The sequence below is a fragment of the Zonotrichia leucophrys genome, chromosome 26 (assembly GCF_028769735.1).
Source record: "Zonotrichia leucophrys gambelii isolate GWCS_2022_RI chromosome 26, RI_Zleu_2.0, whole genome shotgun sequence".
Taxonomy (NCBI): domain Eukaryota; kingdom Metazoa; phylum Chordata; class Aves; order Passeriformes; family Passerellidae; genus Zonotrichia; species Zonotrichia leucophrys.
Genome location: NC_088195.1, coordinates 5,962,534 through 5,983,419, shown reverse-complemented (window position 1 = coordinate 5,983,419; position 20,886 = coordinate 5,962,534). Strand labels below are relative to the sequence as shown.

At 53.8% G+C, this 20,886-nt stretch overlaps 2 protein-coding genes across 4 annotated transcripts in view; both read right to left on the bottom strand.

Moving 5' to 3' along the window:
• The window catches only part of LGR6 (leucine rich repeat containing G protein-coupled receptor 6), a 169,496-nt gene extending 165,323 nt beyond the window's left edge, over positions 1-4,173 (bottom strand). For both annotated transcript variants that reach the window (XM_064732855.1, XM_064732856.1), the window contains exon 1: positions 3,952-4,173. In XM_064732855.1, the coding sequence (XP_064588925.1) occupies positions 3,952-4,148 (197 nt within the window). In that variant the 5' untranslated portion in view covers positions 4,149-4,173. The remainder of the gene's footprint in view (positions 1-3,951) is intronic.
• Positions 4,174-10,127: 5,954 nt separating this feature from the next.
• LOC135457988 (receptor-type tyrosine-protein phosphatase V-like) overlaps positions 10,128-20,886 on the bottom strand; it is a 50,963-nt gene continuing 40,204 nt past the window's right edge. For both annotated transcript variants that reach the window (XM_064732850.1, XM_064732851.1), the window contains 6 exons: positions 20,550-20,626; positions 18,348-18,482; positions 17,832-17,954; positions 16,861-17,018; positions 16,006-16,141; positions 10,128-12,968 (listed from right to left, as the gene is read on the bottom strand). In XM_064732850.1, the coding sequence (XP_064588920.1) occupies positions 12,909-12,968; positions 16,006-16,141; positions 16,861-17,018; positions 17,832-17,954; positions 18,348-18,482; positions 20,550-20,626 (689 nt within the window). In that variant the 3' untranslated portion in view covers positions 10,128-12,908. The remainder of the gene's footprint in view (positions 12,969-16,005; positions 16,142-16,860; positions 17,019-17,831; positions 17,955-18,347; positions 18,483-20,549; positions 20,627-20,886) is intronic.

Genomic DNA, 20,886 nt, shown 5'->3' with positions numbered 1-20,886 from the left:
TGTCCCATCCCTCTAGACCTGTGCAGGGTGTGGGTGTTTGTGCTCCCTGAACAGCTGATGTCCACACGTGGCCATGGCACCACTGGTGCTGCCTTTCCATCCCAAGGTGCTCTCTGCTGAGACAGATTCTCCCTTTCTTTCCTGGCCAGCACATCCCTAGGGGGACTGGCAGGCACAACCAACACGGTGTCTTTTGGTTCTTTGTGAAAAAGGAGCAGCCTCAGCAAATTGAGATCCTTTCTACACCCCAGCATTGCCACCTGTCCCCCTTGCAGGGGCTGGTAGCCAGGTACATGGGACTGAGGGGGTCAGGATTATAAATTGTTACAGAGCAGGTGAAATATTTCTGATTTTATTTTTCCTCTTGGATGTTAATTTTTAAAGAGTCCACTCTGTAAATTTTAATTTTTTTTGCTTTTGAACCTATTTTGAATGTTAAATATTCCCATGTGACTAGGAGGAACAGTTAATTTCCAGCTGCCTCACGTTAGAAGACCCTTGGCTGGTGTTTTATTTTTGCTTGTTCATTTTGCATCATTGCCACTTTTCCTTTCTCATTAGCTGCTCCTCACCCCTCCTGGGGCAGGGGCTGCCCTGAGCACCTGCACCCAATGCAGGCACCTTCCTGGTGACAGCCATGGGGACAGAACTGCACCAGCCCCTGGGATTCCCTGGGCAATCTGAGGTGGGGCTGCTCCTCCAGCTCACGTGCAGGGTGTGCAGTGGTGACAGGGATCCCAGCTATGACAATATTGTAAGCACAGAGAAGTTTTTCCCATTTCCCCATCCTCCTGTGAGCCCTTTAGTGCAGTGGCCTCTCTGCTGCACAGGACCCTTCCCCAATGCAGCTCCACTCTCCTGCACCCCCAGCTTGCTGCAGTTCTTTCCAGGGAGCCCCCAAAAGCTCCAGCCCCCTGTGCTGCAGCCCCAGATCAGCTCTGACACACACTGAGGGACAGAGATGGGGTAGGTGACACAGGACACCTCAGCTAAAGGGGAAATCTCTCCCCTCTCCTGGACCACAGCTGCAATTTCATCAGCCATGGAATTTTCACACTGAAAACACCTGGTTTGGGCTGGATGGGATCGGGGTCATGTTCCGAGAGGTGCAGGAGAGAGCAAGGATGGATTCTTGCAGGGACACAGCACAGGGGGAGGTGGCACTGGCAGGATGGGGCAGGGACACCAGCTCATTAGTGTGAGGAAGTGTCTAATCAAGGGTGATTACTGATCCTTTCTTTTGCTCCGGAGGAAATGCTGCTCTCGCAGTGCCGGTGGCTTGCTGACAGCACAGGGCACGGAGCAAAGGAGCTGGAAAGGTTTGTGAGCAGCTGCCCACCAGCTCCGTGCTCCTGCTGCCCTTCCAGGGCTCCCTCTTCAGCCCTCGTGGCTCTCCAAGCACTCCAGCATTTCTTTACATATCTGAATGGGGAGTTCAAGCCTGTATTTCCACGAAGAACTTGTATCTCACTCCAATATTCATAATTTCTACAAAATTTATGCTGATTTGTGACAAATCAGTGACAATCTGTGACAAACCAGCCCTGGCTGCCCACCGGTACCTGGGGAGCTGATCTCACACAACTCGCTGCCAGTAGTGACAGCAGCAGGGAGGAACCCAGCTCTCCAGGGCTGCTCCAGTCATTCCCAGCCCGTCCCGACTCTCCACCTCCACCACATCCGTTCGGTGCTCTCCCTCCCTGGCAGGGTTAGCGGGGAAGCACCAGACGGGTCGGTTTTCCCCAAAGAGGAAGGAGGAACACTGAGGCACCCCCGACACCACCGGGACAGACGTGGGAAACGGGGCCAGGACAGACACGGGGAATGGGGCTGGGACACCGGGAACGGGCCGGGACAGCCCATGGGGGAACGGGGCCGGCGCGGACACGGGAGATAAGAGACACGGGAATGGGGCCGGGACAGACATGGGGAATACAGACACGGGAACGGAGCCGGGACAGCCCATGGGGGAACGGGGCCGGGCCAGACACGGGAGAAACACGGAGAGCGGGGCCGGGACAGACGCCGGGAGCGGTACAGACACCGGGAATGGGGCCGGTACAGACACGGAGAGAGCGGGTCCGGTACAGCCCATGGGGGAGCGGGGCCGGTACAGACACCGGAACGGGGCCGCGGCCAAGGGTCCGCACCGGCAGCATCCCGAAGTGCGGGGTGCCCCACGCTGTCCCGAGGGTCCAGCCCCGCTGAAATCCAGCATTTGTGACAGCGCCCCGCTGCACCGCTCCGGGCCGGCAGCACCTCCGAGCATCCCCCCGGTCCATGCACGGGATCCGTGTCCCAGCGCTCCGTGTCCCAGCGCTCCGTGTCCCTGCTGCAGCCACCGTGGGCAGGGTGACGGCGGCACTGAGCTCCGGGAACACCGGAATGTCCCTGGGCTCATGAGACAGCTGTGCAGCTCCCAGCCCAAGGGACAGCCCCGTGGGGATGACCTGCAGCACCTTCTCTGAGGAGTGGCACCAACGCGTGCCCCATCCTGTGGCACCCCAGGGTGAACGGGGTGCCATCCTGTGCCATCCTGCGGCACCTCAGGGTGAAGGCGGTGCCCGATGGGGGCTGCCCCTGTCCCCACAGGAGTGGGCAAGGTTCTGCATTCTCCCACATTTGCCTGTGACTTCTCACTCGTGGGCAGCCGGTTCCAAACCAGCCCCAGGGACAGTTCTGTGCACTCACACCTCATGCCACTAGTGGTTCCCTCTCCCGGGGGAAATACAGCCTGCATGACACATTTCTCTCATCTTTCATGGTCTCCAGCGAGCATCGTCCTTCTCCTGCCTTATTTCCCTCCCAGCTAACCCAGCACAGCTCGGGCCATCCAGTGGCTGCACAAGACTGCGCTCCTCAGGCGAGCGGGAGGAACAGAACAGCTCTCACCTTGCACTGGCACCCAGCACTGGCACCCACCACCGGCACCCAGCAGCTCTCACCCAGCACCCGCAGCTTCCACCTGGCTGTGCAAAATCCCCTCCTGGGCGGGTTTGGGTGCTCTGCTCTGACAGCTGAGCACCTGCGTCTCTGGGGGAAAAGCACCCCCATGGTCTGTGTGCCACCCCAGTCAGTGAGCACAGCATGAACATCCATGCCCAGCACTGCCTGCGGCTGCCGGCGCTCCCTGAGGGCACACACGGCTTCCCCTGGCACTGCCCTGGCAGCATTCCGAGCCGGCAATGCCGCGCTCCTGCCCAGCCCGCTGCCAAAGAGCCGCGGCTGCAGCGCTGGGTCAGAACTCAGAAAGCATCAGGGATAACCTGTCCCCCTGAGAGGGATGTTTCCTCTCCCGGTTAAACCCTGAGATTTTCGACTGCCGTTTATCAGGATCCTTAGCCATCACCAGAATGATTGCACCGAGACTACCTCGGGACTAGAAATGAACGCAGCAGTCTCTGTCAATTAACCCTTCGGGGCACGAAACATTCAGATAATCAATAATTCCTCAATAAAATTAATACATAAATCACCACAACACTTACCAACCCCCCAGACCTCTTCCTTTAATACTCATTTTAAAAAGGCAGCTCGGACACTGCTGGTGGCCAGCACAACCCGAACCCCGCAAAGCTCTGAGTTATTGCAGCTATTGAAATGCTTGACAGAAGGATCCCAGAGCAGTTCGCGCTAATTGCTGTGTAAAAACACTCCATTATGTGCTCATACAATCAAAATCGACCCGGCAAGTCAGTTCAGGGTGCGCTGCAATCCCGGAGGAGAGCGAGCAGAACATCGCAGCACAAACAGCACGGGAGGAGGGGAGCCTGGCAGCTCCTGCCCCAAGAGCTGCCTTTTCCCTCGTTATTTCGCTTGGTTTCTAATTTCCACAGGAAATTTAATTTCGGGAATATGTGGCACCAGCTTCCAAAGCGGAGGAAAGCTGCAAACTGTCGGGGGAAGCGTCGCAAAGAGAAGCAGCGAGGGTTTCGGTCAGGCTGTACTTACAGGTAGGCGGTGAGAGGGCTCAGGCTGGCGGGGAGCTCCGAGAGCCCCAGCTCGGAGCAATCCACCGAGAGCACGATGCCATCCTGCTCGCAGTGGCACTGGGGCGGGCAGGAGGGCGCGCCCGGCTCGGCGGGCACCGCCTGGCAGCGGGCACTGCCCGCCAGCACAATGCCCCACAAGAGCAGCAGCCCGTCCATGGGCACCGGGCAGCTCCGGGGATGCGCAGGCATCGCTGAATGATCTTGGTTATTGGGTTTCAAGGGCTGGGCAGGGGCGTGAGACACTCCAATGGGAGGAGTTAAACTTTCTACTCTTTCCTTCTCTCTCTCTCTCTCTCGTAGAGCTGGCAGGAATTTCATTCAAAGGGAAGAAAGGAAAGAAAAAAAAAAGCCAAAAGGAACCTCAACAAATAAAGACCTGTTCATAGCTCCAGGACGCAGGGTTGTTTTGTAAACGTGTTTTTGTGAGATAGCAGGGCAGGGGAAGGCAGAGCTGGCTCCAGCAGGGCAGGGGAGTGAAGCAGCGAGGCAGGAGCACCCAAGGCACTTCAAGGGCTGCAGACTTGGGGACGCTGACATGGAACCCCAGATAAAGGCATCTGTGTCTGTGCTGGCTGCTGAACTCAGCTGGGACTGGAAAGTCAGGGGAGAAGGGACTGAGGAGCTCAGGACAGCTCTCTGCTGGCAGGGACCATGCCCGAGGCTGTCTGTCTGTCCGTCTGTCCTGAGCTGTCCCTCTCCAGCAGCCTGGGATGGAGCAGCAGTGTCACAGGGCTCCATGGGGGACACGGTGTTGGCTCTGCCCAGGTGCGACCCTGTCTGAGCTGTGCTTGCAGGAGCTGCCCAGCCCTGGTGGCAGGAGAGGGGCTGGGCTCCTTCCAGAGCTCTTCCTAACCCTGGCTAAAGTGGACAAAGCAGGGGAATAACCCATTGAGTGGGGGTTTGAAGCACCTGGAGCTGTGTCACAGCCTGGGGCACTGCCCAGGCTCTCACAGTGTCCTGGAACTGCGGCATGGGCATCACACCAGGATGCTGTGCCAAGGAGCTGCTGAGTTCTGGGGCAGCACAAACACCTGCCCAGCAAAGGGTTCTGACACCCTGCACAGGACAGCCCTGTGTCCCCTCTCATGCCAGCCATGGGCTGCTCAGAGTCACTGTGATGCCCTCAGGAGGGGTCACTGCTGTCACCCCATGGCAGGGGGTTGAGGGATAGGGGAGGGTCTGGCCCCACAGCTCTGTACAGAGCCAAGCACCTCCTCTGTAACAGGGACAGCAGCTGCACGTGGGTCCCACCTGAAGATAGAAATAAGCTGTCCATGGGCTTTAGGGGGATCTGGACCCTGGTTTGTTCCTCCCTGGTTTGTTCCTCCCTCTCACCCTGCATGGAGGAGGTGAATGGGGCACAGAAAGAAGGGCCCAGGTTTGGGTGGCTGCAAAGTGCACCCAGAAAATCACTCCCTCTGTACCCATGCAATGGCAAAGTGCCCCATGGCCAAGGCACAGACTGAGGGGTGCTGTCACAGCCCTGCTTCCTCTGAACAGGCCTTTCCTTCTGGCATGAGAGTTTCCTGACTGATATCCCCATTATTGCAGGATAAAGGAGGCTGAAGTTTTATCTGGGGTCAGGAAGGGGAACTGGCACAGGGGGAGACTGAAACAGCTCCAGCTCATGGGGCTGGGGTGCCTTGAGACCTGTGAGAGCAGAATCTGCACCCCAAAAAAGTGTTGAGATGGAGCTCAGGGTTCAGGGCTGATGCACAGACTCTGACTGAGGGCTCCTGGCTGGGGTGATGCTGGATGTGAAATATTTCACTTGCAAAATTCAGATCCTGCAGCTCCAGGACTCCCTGAGCCTGCTGCAGTTATTGGAGAGATCACCCCCAGTGCAGAGCAGAGCAGAGAAGAGCAGAGCAGAGAGAGGATTTTGGTCTGGGAGCAGGAGCTGGTTGAATTGGAATTAATCTGCCTCCATCATGAACAGTGCTGGGGATGTCATTAATTAAACATTTGCAATGTCTTTTGACAGCTCCAAGTGTAAAACACAAAAGCTTGGTGGGGAGACAGGAGCCCTCCTCAGAGGGATGAGTCCCTGGGGCTCTCAGCTTGCCCTCCAGCTCTGGGACACTGGCAGGGCCTGGGAAGGCTGGAAAGGCTCTGACAGCAGCCAGGAACTGGAATTTGGGCTGGAGAAAGTTCCCTGCAGCTGGATCAAGGCTCCCTTGGATCCTCGTGCCATTTACAGGGAGGGCAGAACCCCTGAGCTGGAGCTGGGGGTGAAATCCTGGTGGGTTTTCATGGCCCAAACAAGATTCCATCCTCATTTTTCCATCCTCCCTGGAAAATACAGCTGGATCAAGGCTCAGAGCTCCCTTGGATCCTCATGCCCTCTCCAGGGAGGACAGGTGGGTTTTCGTGGCTTGGTATCCTCATGGATTCACTGCAGCTGGATCAGAGCTCCCTTGGATCCTCATGTCATTTACAGGGAGGACAGAGCCCCTGAGCTGTAGGTGGGGCTGAAATCCAGGTGGGTTTTCATGGCTTAGATAGAATCCTCATGGATTCACTGTGGCTGGATCAAAGCCCAGAGCTCCCTTGGATCCTTGTGTCCTCTCCAGGGAGGACAGAGCCCCTGAGCTGGAGCTGAGGGTGATCTCTCCCTCCTGGCAGCAGCAGCTCTCACCTGTGACCCCTGTTCCTCCAGCCTCAGCTGCCAGCACCAACCACATCACCCCCTCCTGACCATTCCTCACTCATAAATTGTCCTCAGCACCAGTGTGATTAACTGATCACACTGTTAGTGCAGCTCTTGCAGAAAATCACACTGAAGAGGCTCCTATTGCAAACATACATTTCCTCAGGAAGGTTCTGACTGCAATTTGCACATTTCTGTGGAGCTGCAGGTCCTGACATTGCAGAGCTTTTCTCCACGTGCTTCACTTTGACTCCTCTGTTTGCCTTTTATTCCAGGCTGGCTGGGGAGGTTCATATCCATGTCTTATTTCTTTGAGATCTTACAACAGCAGCCAGCATCCAAAGCATCACTTATTCCAGTGGGTCCTGGCAAAACTGGGGGTCTGCACACTGAGTTACTTGGACCACAGAGCTTTGATGCTCCCATAGTCTTGTAGTTTAACATAGGAAAAAATTAAAGAAGTTATACAAAAACTCTTTATATAAGTAACATGTACTTATAAGCATATAAGTATACTTATATATATATAAGTAATATAAGTATATATATACTTGTATATATGTGTGCATATATATATACTTATATATGTAAGTATATATATATTTATATATATAAGTATTGAACCCCTGAAAAACTAAACACACCTCCATGAAAGACCCATGTTAAAGATGAAAAAAAAACCCCAAGAAACCAAATTTAATAATCTCAAAATTAATAAAATCTCAAATTAACAAACCAAAACCACTGCACATGCAAACCTGGAATACCTGAATAAGCCCCTCGGGGGTGGAAGTGCAGTTTCCAGCCCAGTCTGGCTGAAGCTGCAGCTCAGAGTGATCCATGCCATCACTGCGGGCTCGGGGTTGGGGTTTTCCTGCAGCTCAGCCGTGTTTGTGTTGTCCTCTAGCGGCAGCGAGGGGAGAGCGCTGCCCCTGCCGGGTTCTCTGGGGCTGGATTGAAGGCACTTGAGATTATTGTTCATGTTCAGACTCAGGTGTTCATTAGTTCTTATCAGTAAAACAGTCTCACTACTGTGAGTTCTGCAGCTTTTCTTTAGAAGGCCAACAATCTCTTGTTACAAGGTCTTTTAAGGATAAACTATCCAATGAAGAACTGACTCCTAGATTATTTTCAGTTTTAACTCAATAGCTAATCACTCAAAGTTGGCAATGCAGACTTTTCTGTCCAATTACACAAAACCACCCAAACCCATGGAGAAGGTGAAGAAGGAGCAGCCTCTGCCCTACAACCTCCATCTTTCCCTATATATATTACTATATTCCAAAACCTTAAGCCCTAAGTTTTCCACCCTGTGATATTGCACACCTCTATTCAAACTCCACACCCACCATCCCAGTTCTATCAATCAATTTTGGAAGCTTCTCCATGGCCTCAGGTCAATGCAATCTTGGGGGTCATATCAGTTTCTCTGGCTCTGGACTGAAGGCACTTGAGATGACAGCTCATGCTCAGACTCAGGTGTTCATTATTTCTTATCACTACTGTGAGTTCTGCAGCTTTTCATTAGAAAGCACAAAATGGCCAACAATCTCTTGTTTCAAGGTCTTTTAAAACTAAACTGTCCAATTAAGAGCTGACACCTAGATTATTTCCTCTTTTAACCCAATAACTCATCCCAAAGAGCTGAAATGAGGGCTTTTCTGCCCAATTACAAAATGCCACCCAAACCCATGAAGAAGGAGGGAGAGGAATCATGAGGAAGAAACCCAGGACAACACCCTGTGCCCTCCATCTTGCTGCCATCCACAACACCCTAAAAATCCCAAAACCTCAATTTCTCACCAAGTGATACACCTACACCACTCTCTATAATCTATTTCACAGTTTTGTGGATTCCGGTCTATCTTGAAGTCTGGGAAACTTTCTCCATGGATGAGGGTCAAAGTCAGGGCACCCCAAAAAGGCAAATCTTACTCATCTCCCCTGTTTTGGCCCCTGCACTGATGGAGAAGGGCAATGGTTGGATGCTGCTCATCTGGAGCAGGATAAACATGAAAAACAACAAGGCCCAGAACTCAGTGGGCAGCTCAAGCCAGGGGTTTGTTTTGTTTTAGTGCTCTGTTGTCTTTCTGTCCCCCTCTGGGTTTCGTGGCTCTTGAGCTGCAGGGCTGGAAAATTATTCATCCCAACCACAGCTCCCACAACACCCTCTGCAGGCATCTGTGGCTGCAGACTCCACTGCAGCCCTGGGTGGGAGGCCATAAATTCATCATCATCATCATCATCATCATCATCATCATCATCATCATCATCATCATCAGCCCGGGCTCCTGCCAGGCAGGAGCAGCACAGGCTGTGCCACAGACACACCCTGGTGGCACAGCCATGGCACTCACTGGGCACAACCTGGGGGACAGTTTGTGGGACAAATCCCTGTCCTGGGCTGCCCTGGGATGAGGAGTGGGAGAGGTTTTACTGTGACTTCTGTGAGCCACAGAGAAGTTTGAGAAGGGGATCCATGCTTACCCCGAAAGAATTTTCTAATAAGGTCATTGACACAGAAACCAAGAAAGAAAGAAGGATGAATAAGAGAAACCTGCAATTGCCTGTTCCAATGAGCACGTTGTTTGCCTTTCCTGATCAGTGAGTAAAATGCAAACTGATGAGTTTTGCAAGAATGTATAAAAAGCATGAATGCTGGAATAAAAGCAGTTTGAAGCCTTCTGAAATGGAGTGTGTTACTTTGTGTTGTCTCTGTCTCAACTAGGACAGAGGAGCTCCCACCACAGCTGCTGGAGGAGCTTCACTGCAGGTGTCTGCAGGCTCACCTTGTGCTGGGAGCACCATGCAGATGTGCTGGCCAGATGTGAGAGCTGAGGCAGGATTCGCTCCTGGAGCCATGGAGGCTCTGTGGGCAGCACCATGGCTCCCCCACCATGGCTTTAACTCCTCTCCTCCTGTCTCAGGCCAGTGCCCTGGAGCCCTGTGCCACCAGCTGTGGGTGACACCCTGTCCTGGGGCTGTAGCTCTGTGCACAGACAGGACACCCAGGGACACCTTCCAAGGGGCTGTGAAGGTTCCTGGTGCCCTGCCCATCCATGGGAAGGATGAACAGTCTGTGCTGTGCTGAGCTCCAGGATGAGGCTGGTGTGGTGCCAGCAGAGCTCAGCCCAGCCCTTGCTTGGTCACTGCCATCAGGGCATGGCCTGGGGCGTGCCCAGGTTGGTGTTCTGCTCTTCTCCATGGAATCAATTCTGTCCCATCCTGAGCCTCCCTCCTGTGCCATCAGCCCAGAGCTACTCCTTCTTGGGGTGAGACCCCCAGCACTGGGGAGATTCTGTGCTGCTGGGCAGCTCCAAACTTCACCTGTCAGCTCCAGACTCTGGGAAAATGGCACAACCTGCTCTGGACCAGGTTTGTCTTGGGACTGTAGCTGCTCACAGTGACCCCAAGATGTATTAGAAAGTCTCTTTTCCCAGCCTGGTGCTCGAAGGAGTCAGAGCTCTTCAGTTCTCAATCTCAAGGTTGTTTATTGTATCTTATCTATAAAATTCTTTCTCCTGTCCAGCTGAGGTCCACTCAGCAGGACAGACAAAGGCACTCTGCCTGTCCCCAGGGCAGTGTTATCTTTTTATACTAAAAACGACATTTACAATATTTACAATTACTTCCCAATACCTATCACCTATGTTAGACAGTGAGCTTCTACTCTAAACCAATCTAAAAGTGCCACCATCAGAGCAGAAGATGGAGGCCAAGAGAAGGAGAAAGGCTGGACATGCCCAGTTCCCTCCATCTTGCCCCCTGAACCCCCATTCTAAAAACCCCAAAAATCTACTTTTCAACCTATGATAAATTCACTATCATTCTGCTTAAACTTTTGTGGCTTGTAATCCTTCATATAAAGGTTGGTAATTGTTTTTTCCAAGGGCTAAATCAAAGGCACAGGACACCCTCTGTGTCACCCCTTGACACAGGACACCTCTGCCACCCTGCACACAGGACATTCCCTGCACACAGGACATTCCCTGCACACAGGACACCTTCAGTGCTGCAGGCAGGGCTGCTCAGCCCCTGTCCCTCTCCCAGCTCCAGGCTGCAGCACTCCTGGCCTGGGGGATCCCAGGTGGAGCAGAGCCTCAGCCCTATGGAGGGCTGGATTTGCTCCCACCCTGGCCAGGCTGTGTGGGCACTGCTGCCCTCAGCACAGCCCAGACCATCCTGGGCGGCCCATGGGCACCCTCAGCCCTCCTGAGCTGCCTTGTTCTGGCTGCAGTTGCTGTTTGGAAATGTTTCTGTGTCCCCCCATCCTTGTGCCAGGCTCAGCCAAGTGTGCTGTGCCCTGTCCCTGCTCTCAGCCTGCACCAGTGCCCATCCAGTGACTCTGCTGTCCTGGGGAGGTGCCAGCATGCCAGGGGCTCTCAGGAGGATCAGTGAACACTCCCAACATGAAAAGCCTTGTGAAGCTCAGTGGATGCTCTCATGTGCACAGAAGGATTTATGATGTTGCCTTGGGAGGAGCCCAGCTCACAGGGAGCCTGATGGCTTTGTGGCTTTTATGTAACCAGTGAGTCCTAAAGCACACTGGGGCTGCAGGATGAGGGGCACAGGAGGGAAATGTTTGTTTCCACAGCCAGGATAAGTGGCACTGTGGCACTGGGCTTTGCAGCAGCAGCACCTGCCCTGTGTGTCTGTGCCACCACGGGAGGACACTCCAGGGCACACTGGATGTGTCATCAAGCCAGCTGCAAAGTCAAACCTGTCAGAGCCCAGGAAATCCCTCTGGCTGCCCTGGAGGGCTCCAGCCCCTGCCAGGGGGCTCAGAGACCTTCAAGTCCTGTGTGCAGGGACACAGGAAGGTGTCCCATGTGCACTGTTGACACAGAATTTGTCCTGTGTGCAAATTTTAGATTGGTTTAGAGTAGAAGCTCACTGTGTCCTGTGTGCAGGGGTGACCCAGAATTTGTCCTGTGTCCCTGTGGTGGGAGCAGGAGGAAACCTGATTTAGGAGAGAGGGAAAAAGGATTCCCAGCCGCAGAAGAGCCTCATCCCAGAGCTGGCATGGCTGATGCTGAGGTGCCCTGGGTGTCCCATCCTGGGGCAGATCCTTGTTGTGGAAGAAGGAGAAAGTTCTACTGCAATCACAGGGGCGTTAGGAGGAGTGGCCAGCTCAGTCACCCACCTGGGGCTCTCTGCTGCTCATGCCAGCTCTTGGGAGCCCCTTATCAAACCTGCTATACCTCCTCACCCCAGCCCAAGACAGGACATGGAATAATGGGCAGGATTTTGGGCCACACTGGAGCAGGGTCTCTGCTTTGAGGCTGCACCACAACCCCACCCTGCCTGAAGGGGAGCAGAAGGGCACACAGGGTCCCAAGTACATTTTTTTCTACATGAGGAACATGCTTGTGAAACCATCTTCTTTTTTTTAACTCTTCTTTCTGTCCTGCACTTGCAGCTCAGTGAACTGAGTTGCTTCTTGTGATTTCAGCTTGTGCATGGCCAGCCCTGCTTGCAGAGCAGCCACGTCCCTGCATGGACAGCCCAGAGCAGCAGCACTGCTGAGGTTGCCAGTGTGCAGCTGAACCAGGGGCTCTGCCCTGATCCTTGGGCAGGTTCACAACTCTGAGCCCTGGAAATGTGCCTGGCTGGGCTGGACATTCCCTGCACAAGTGTTGCCTCAGGGGAAGGAGCAGAGAGAGTGAGCAGAAGATGGTGAGCCATGGACTGCAGCATCTGGAGTGCCAAGGGACACTGCAGTGACCCATGGATGGGGACAGAGCTGCTCTTTTGGGGACATCTGCTGTACTGGAGCCTTCACATCAGCTGGAGCCATCAAAAGCCAACCCCCCTTACAAGCATACACTTTCCTAGGGCTCTTTATTGTTTGTACCTAAGAGCATTCCAGCTGAGACAAGGCAGCTCCCCCAGGGCTGTGCCCACAGCAGAGCCCAGGGGCACTGCAGCCCACGGTGCCCCACACTGGTGCTGAGCTCAGGGGCACCACAGAGCCCCACAGTGAGCACTGAGCAGGCACAGAGCCCTCCAGGCACCAGAAATCTCAGGGGAGCTCCAGAAGAGGAGAGGATCCTGCCCAGCCCCTCGCTGTGTGTGCAGTGGGATATGGCAGGACACTGTCCGTGTGTCCCAGGACACTGTCCGTGTGTCCAGGAGTCACAGCTGGCACCACGCTGGGGACACTGCCCAGGCAGGGAGGGCAATGCTCCTCCTCTGTGCCAGGGGTCCCACGGTGCCCCCAGCTCTGTACAGGAGCAGGCAGAAGGTGCCAGAAGGGTCAGGGGGTGTCAGGGCTGGTTCTGAGCCAGGATGTCCTGGATGCAGCTGTGCAGGAAGATGTACTGGTCCTGCAGGAGAGAGAGGTCAGAGTCAGCTTTCTGACATTAACCTTGCAGCTTGCTTTTAAAAATCCCAATTAAGGAGCAGTGTGTGGTACCAGAGCAGGATTTGCTCTCCCCAGCAGTCCATGGTGGTTCTGTGTCACAACAGCCACCCAAGCCTGTTACACCCTGCTTGTTTCCCCTTCCTCATCCTCTGTGATGGGGCTGAGAGGAACATCCCATCCCAGCCAAGCTGCAGAAGAACAATTTCATTTGGCTCCCCCTCCAAGGGCCACAGTGGCTTTTGGGTGTGCTGTGGTGTTTGCATCCGAAACAAGAGCAAAGAGCAACTCCAGGGATGTGCAGGGCATCACTGGGGTCTGGCAGTGACTGGGGACAGGAGGGAAGAGCCCTGGAGCAGCATCTGCCCTGCTCTGCTGTCAGCTCCTGACTCTCTACACTGGGACTGCACCAAGGGAAAATGGGGAAGATCCCTGGACCAGGAGTTTCCCTTGGTGTGGGAGCTTGTAGAGTCAGGAGCTGACAGCAAAGCAGGGCAGATGCTCACAGGGGTATAGAAGGATCTGTGTGGGTTTAGCCCAGCTGCATTGTTTGTCCCTTTTTAGCATCAGCAAACTGATCCATCAGGTCCAAATGTGAGCTCTGAGGTCCTGAGTCCTCTGTGTTTGAAATGAGGCTCTGCCCAAACACCAGGCTGCCCCAAAATGACACCAGGCCACAAACCCAGGGCTGAGGAGGGAAGATGTGAGGATGTAATGGGGTTGTGCTCAGGGCACAGAGCTGGAGGCAAGGGCAGGCAGCCCATGGTGTGGGCTGGCATCACGTGCCATGGCCAGGGGGATCAGGGCTGCAGAGGGGCCCCAGAGCACTCCCAGAGCTCATTAATGCTCTGGCTGAGCCACAAGTCACGAGGAGCCTCCTCCCTGTGCTGGGGGCTCGGCCTCATGATGGGTGAGCACACAATGGCTGAGGCTCAGGGTCACACAGGGAGTGCAGTGAGTCACAGATTGTGAAACGGGCAGGGACAGCCCAGGCACAGTCAGACACTGCCACATGCAAGAGCACATCCCCTGGGACATGCGCCACACTGCTGGGGCTGCTGGGGATTAATATCTGACAGTTATCCCTGAACATCCATCAAAGGTCATCTTCCCCCCAAAATCCGATGCCTCCAGCATGGCAGCAGCCACTGACCCCCCAGACACCAAGGGGTGCTGGCAGGGCCCCAGAGGGTGGAGAGGCTGCAGGGCAGCCCTGCTGCTCCTCTGCTGCTCCCCTTCAGCAGGACAGCAGCCAGGATGGGCCCTTGAAAGGCAAACGTTACACCCTGCTGTGCCTTGATGGGGAATTGTTGGGAAGGATGAAAGCTTGACAAGAAAGTCTCACAGATATGTGTGCCTAGCAGAAAGATTTTTAAATGTAGAGACTGATGAAGGGATAGAAATAAAAGCAAGTTTTGATACAGAAGAAAAGAATTGCTGAGCCAGTCTTGCTGGATAACCAAAGAGGAAAAGGGTGTGTTAGTTAGAAGGGGTTTTTACGGCTTAGAGCAAAGGATAAGCCCACCCCAAACAAGATGCTTTTACCAAGCAGGAAGATAGCACAGGCAAACAAGTCAGCAAAGTTGCAAGTAGAAAAAAGGTCTCAGAATTTTCCCCTGCAAGAAAACTGAAAAACAACTTCTAGCTTAAATTGTGATGTACTGACTTTTAGTGATTGGAGAACAGTAACAGTATGGTAATTATAGCAGTTATGATAGGCTATAGATAAAAGTTAAGGTATAGATTGGTTCTACTGTATTGAGATGCTCGGCAAAGAAAAGTATATAATGCAATGTAACCAAAAGAAAGGTATATAATGCAGTGGAACCAAAACCAAGGGTCTCCAGGCCTGCCTGCAGCTGGAGCTGACAGCTGTAGGCACAGCTCTGTCACTCACAACCCTGCACTGCTGTAACCTCTTGGATGTAATAAATTGCATTTTGGAGAGCTGCCTGGAGTCCCACATCCCTCATTTCAGGTCTTGCAGGGAATTGTGTCCCTGCAGGGCCGGGCACGGCGGGAGCACAAAGCGGCTCGGGAGAGGGGCAGGGGATGCCTGGCCCTGCTCTGGCTCCCACCACGCACATGGTTCACATTAATTAAGAATGTAATTAGCTTCTTGAAGGAGGCTGTGCAGCTGGAAAGCCTCGGAGAGACCTTGCCCAGCTCTGCTGTGCCCTGTGGGGAGTTTCCAGGGCTGTGCATCAGCTCACTCAGCAGCTGCTGCCACTGGAGCATGTCCAGAGGCACTGGTGCCACCACAGGCAGCCACCAGGGCTGGGCTGGCATGGAATGGCTCAATCAGAGAGTGCCACAGCCCACAGGGCACCTGCAACGTGGCACTGTGTCCCACTGTCCCCCTGGCAGGCAGCCCCAGCTATGACAGCAGCTCTGGGGCTGGGGGATGCAGCAGGGAAAGTGCTGGCCATGGGACACCCAGCAGGGAAGGTGCTGGCCATGGGGACACCCAGCAGGTTTTGGGTCTGGGGAATGCAGCAGGGAAGGTGCTGGCCATGGAGGTACCCAGCAGGAAAGAAGCTGCCCATGGGGACACCCAGCAGGTTTTGGGTCTGCAAGATGCAGCAAGAAAGGTGCTGGCCAAGGGGGATGCAGCAGGAAAGGTGCTGGGCACAGGGACACCCAGCAGGCTCTGGGTGCCCAGGCTGACAGCCATGCCCAGGAGCAGGCAGGCTGTGTAGGGTGGCACCAGTGCTTCACTCTTCCTTGAGCACAATGGGAAGAGTGTTTTAATTACTGTGAGTTCACATGCAATTTAACTGATGTCAACTCAGAACCCAGGAGAGGGAACACTCTCACCTGGGCAAAGCCAGTGCCCTCAGCCCTTGGTGGCTGGCAGAGCCTCAGGGTGGGGAAGGAGCAGAAGGAAATCCCTGCTGAGGCTGGACAGGCAGCAGGGAGCACCCAGGATGCTGCCAGCCCCAGGAAGGGGAGCAGAGGACTCTGCTGCACCCTGCCCACCCTCCCCTGCCCTCCCCACCTACCAGAGTGGGGGTCAGGAGGCAGCAGCTCCTGGCCAGCTGGAGGCTCACACCGTAGATGTCCACGGTTCTCTCAGCTTTCATCTGGTGCAACAGGCAGTCCAGGGAGATCAGGGTGCCCATCTGGCTCATGTCACCACTGCAGGGGACAAGGGGGGGTCACTGGTGCCAGGCCAGGCTGAGCTGAGCCCCTCTGGGGAGGGCACAAGGAGCCATGTGGGCACTGAGGGACTCTGAGCTGTCTCTGTGGGCGTCAGGGCTGCTCCCAGCACTCTGCAGCTCCCCAGGGATGGCCTGGGCCCCTCAGCCTGGCAATGCCCGCTCCACCCATGCTCCCCAGCCCTGCCCTGTTTGTCCTGTGTTCTCCCAGCCCCTGGCAGGGCACTGTCACCTCCCAGGCTCAGAACTTCCATTGGCTCCTGTGGATTCAGGGCATGGCCCATCTGCAGCAGCCCTGGAGCTGCAGAGGAAAACTCCCCCCTTGTGCAGGATCCCTGCTGCAGCAGAGCCACAGCTGGCACTGCAGGAGGGCTGAGCCCCCATGGGATGGGGCTGGGACACCACCCTGACACACAGGGGGCAGGGCCTGCTCTCACTCTGGCAGTGTGATTTTTTTTTGTTTCTACTGTCGCATTTGTATTTTAATTTTCCTAATAAAGAACTGTTATTCCTATTCCCATATCTTTGCCTGAGAGGCCCTTAATTTCAAAATTATCATTTTTTGGAGGGAGGGGATTTACATTTTCCATTTCAAGGAAGGTCCTGCCTTCTTTAGCAGATCTCTGTCTGTTCAAGGCCACCCGGATTCTGGCATGCCAAGCCCTGTGCTGGCCCTGGTGCACGTGCAGCCCTGGGTACCTGCAGTGCAGCAGGACAGGACCCCCTCTCCTGCGGGGGGGGCAGCCCCTCCTGACAGCCCCCAGCAGCTCCACCAGGCTCTGCACATCAGGCTGCTTCTTGCTGCTCCACAGCGTGTACAGGAACCTCTGCACCTGCCTCTCCTTGGCCTTCTTCTCCTGTGAGACACAAAGAGCTGATGTGGGTGTTGGGCAGGGATGGGTGAGTGTGGATGCAGAGGAGCCCCAGCTCTCCCATCCTTGGGCTCTCTGAGCTCTCCTGAGCTTTCTGCCAGCTTCTGGAAAGGTGAACAGGCATCTCTGCTGGGGCACTGCCCACCAGCCACTCTGGCAACCTGCTCTCCTTCCCCACAGCACCCTGACCTGCTCCTGGAGGGGGAACAGAGAACTCCAAAAAGCTCAGACAGACCTATCAGCCCCCAGGGCTTCTCCCATCTGTCGCAGACATCTTTTATGGAAAATCCTTTCCTTAGGATTTTTCCTCCTGAGAAGCTGGGAGGCCTCAGGAACAAAATGTAAACAATGATTATCTGCTGCTGTGCAATGCAACAGGTGCATCTGTGATTGGTCTCATGTGGTTGTTTCTAATTAATAGCCAATCACAATGAGCTGGCTTGGACAGAGACCTGAGGCACAAGCCTTTGTTATCATTCTTTCCTATTCTTAGCTTAGCTAGCCTTCTGATGAAATCCTTTCTTCTATTCTTTTAGTATAGTTTAATGTAATATATATAATAAAGTAATAAATCAAGCCTTCTGAAACATGGAGTCAGATCCTCATCTGTTCCCTCATCCAAAAACCCCTGTGAACACGGTTACACCCATTTATCTCCTGTGTCACTCAGTTCTGGATGCTGTAATCCAGACTCACTCCTGCACTGCTGGCTCTGGAGAAGCCCCACAAACCCTTCAGCCCCTTCAGCCCCATCCCCAGCCAGGCTGTGGGAGCCAGCACAGCCCCATGGACACACACGTGTTTCAGTTTGAGCTGGGTGCATCTCCATCCTGAGACAAGCTTCTCTGTGTCACACTGGATGGTCAGGGTCCTTGTGCAGAGAGAGTCTCCTTCCAGGGGCCAGCACTCCTCACCTGGGACCTGTGTGCAACCAGAAATTTGGCTTTTTGTTGGTGGGCATTGTCTGTCATACCAGCCACCCTCTCTGGGGTCTGGTGCACTCCCAGCACCTCTCCATGTCAGTCCACTCCCCACTAAAACCAGAGGGAGCTTCAGGAACACCAGCAGGTTCTCCTGTGGGAACCCAGAGCTGCCTGGCAGCTCTGCTCAGAGCTCTGAGCTGGAATCTGCCCAGCCAGAACAGAACCCATCTCCCATGACCAGCTGTGGCCGCACCAGGGCACATGAAAAGTTCAGCTTTAGCTAAGCTGGGTCTGCACCCAGGACTCAGTGAAGAGTTGAGGGCTCTGCTAGTTCCAGCTCCCCTGAACAGATCCCCCCTCTGCCCTGGCACAGGTGGGCACAGTGCCTTACCTCCCCCTTCTCCTGCCATGGCAGAAGTGTGAGCATTGTGTGAACATCCTGCTCCCACACCAGGGTCCAGAAGTCCTCCATGGTCAGCTTGTCAGGGCCATGGACAGCCAGGTAGTCCCTGCTGGAGCTGCAGCCCTGGGTGGGAATGGGAATGTCACTGTCCTGCTCTGCTGGCCCAGGTGGCTGCAGGAATGGTCAGGGAGAGCAGAGAGCTCAGCAGGTCAGGAGGCAAGGAGAGAAGGGAAAGCAGCAAGGGAGGCAGGAGAGGGCAGCCCAAAGTGGGCAGGGGAGGGAAGGGATGTCCTCAATCCCTGCAGTCCCCTCTTCTCCACACAAGACCACTGCGGGTGGTATTTTTGCCTGACATCTGGGAGGAATGATGTATCTGACTCTATTGATATTAGACGTCTAATTAATTACTTTATTATACTATATTATTCTATACCCTATTATACTATATTACATTACATTACATCTAAACTGAATCTGCACAAGCTCCCAACTCAACTCCACTGCCCAGAATCCCATGACTGACTGACAGCCTGCACATGTGCTTGGCCCTGAAAGGCCAAGGAAACAAAGCACAATCACTGAGGGTGAACAACCTCCTGTTCCAGACTGCAAGGCAAGATCTCTTCTGTTACCATCTGTATGGCACATTATCTTTTGTCAAGTGGGCAGTTTGCCTTATCTCTCTTTGAGTGACCACAATCACTCCTCCCTGGGAGGGGACATTGCTGATAACAGCTATTGAATGTCCCTGCATGGCTGATAAGAACTACAGCATCCCATTGGGAGATGGGAGCCCAGAGGGAGGAGCCAAGCATTCCTACCCGGATATAATCTGGAGATTCTGGAACACCAGCACAGCTTCTGCACTGGATTGCCCAGAGGAACAGCAGCTGCCTCTTCTTGCCCTGGATCTTCAGAGGCAGAGACTGCACCTTTCTCCAGGATCCCTGCTCCAGCAGAACCAGCCCTGACACTGCAGGAGGGCTGAGCCACAATTCCAATGGGACTGCTGCCAACAGCCTGACCCACAGGGTGTCAGGTTGGGTTCTGACTCTGTCAATGTTGGTTTGGTTTATTTAATTGTTTATTTTATCCTTTTAGTTTCTTCCCTATTAAAGAGCTATTGTTCCTGCTCCCATAATTTTTGTTTCCTGAGAGCCCCTTAATTTAAAATTTGTAACAATTTGGAAGGCAGAAGGGGGCTCATTTTCTCAATTTCAGGGGAGGCTCCTGCCTTCCTTAGCAGACTCCTGTCTTTCCAAACCAAGACACCTCCATATTGCATTCTGCTTTGGCACAACACAGGAGCAGCCAATGAGATAAGAATTGTGTTGATCATTCTTTTCTCTGCTTCTCTCAGGTTCAGAGACTGTGAATCCCACAGACCACAGTGACAGGGAGCAGTGGAGCAGAGCAGGAGCACAGCCAGGATGGGAACAGGCACAGGGTGGGTGCTGCTGCTGGGGGTGAGGTTGGGAAGGATGAAAGTTTGACAAGAAAGTCTCACAGATATGTGTGCTCAGCAGAAAGAATTTTAAATGTAGAGTCTGAAGAAGGAATAGAGATGAAAGCCAGTTTTGATATAGAAGAAAAGAATTGCTGAGCCAGTCTTACTGGATAACCAAGGAGGCAGAGGGTGTGTTAGTTAGGAGGGGTTTTTATGGCTTAGAGCAAAGGATAAGCCCACCCCAAACAAGATGTTTTTACCAAGCAGAAATACAGCACAGGCAAACAAGCCAGCAAATGCTGCAAGTATTAAAAAGGTCTCAGGATTTTTCCACTGCAAGAAAACTGAAAAACAACTTCTAGCTTAAACTGTAATGTACTGACTTTGAGTGATTGGAGAACAGTAACATGAATATGGTAATTACAGTAGTTATGATAAGCTATAGATAATAGTTAAGGTATAGATTAGTTCTACTGTATGAAGATGCTCAGCAAAGTATACAATGCATTGTAACCAAAAGAAAAGCATATAATGCAATGTAACCAAAAGAAAAGTATATAGTGCATTGTAACCAAAACCAAGGGTCTCCAGGCCTGCCTGCAGCTGGAGCTGACAGCTGTAGGCACAGCTCTGTCACCCACAAGCCTGGACTGCTGTGACATCTTGGATGGAATAAACTGCATTTTGGAGAGCAGCCTGGAGCCCCACATCCCTCAAGCAGGCCCTTACAGGGTGGGACTCACCGGGACACGCCAGACCTGCAGCAGTCCTGAGAGAGGGCCCTGCTCCAGCAGGGAGAACTTCACCCTGGAGCGATCATCTGCAAAGAGAGCAGCAGCAGCTGGAGGGATTTCAGGCACTCCTGAGCTCAGACAGGTTTTGCAGACTGACTGCCACACAAACCCAATCCTTCCTTCAACATTTCTGGGCAAAGGCCCTCCCTCCTGCAGTGCTCATCTCATCTCCAGCCTGCTGGCTCCCACAGGCCATGTCTCCTTCCCTGCTCCTGTAGTGCAGCTCACTCAGTGTCTGAGCCAGTGGAGATCTGCCTCTCTCCAAGGATGCCTGTGAGCCCTCTGG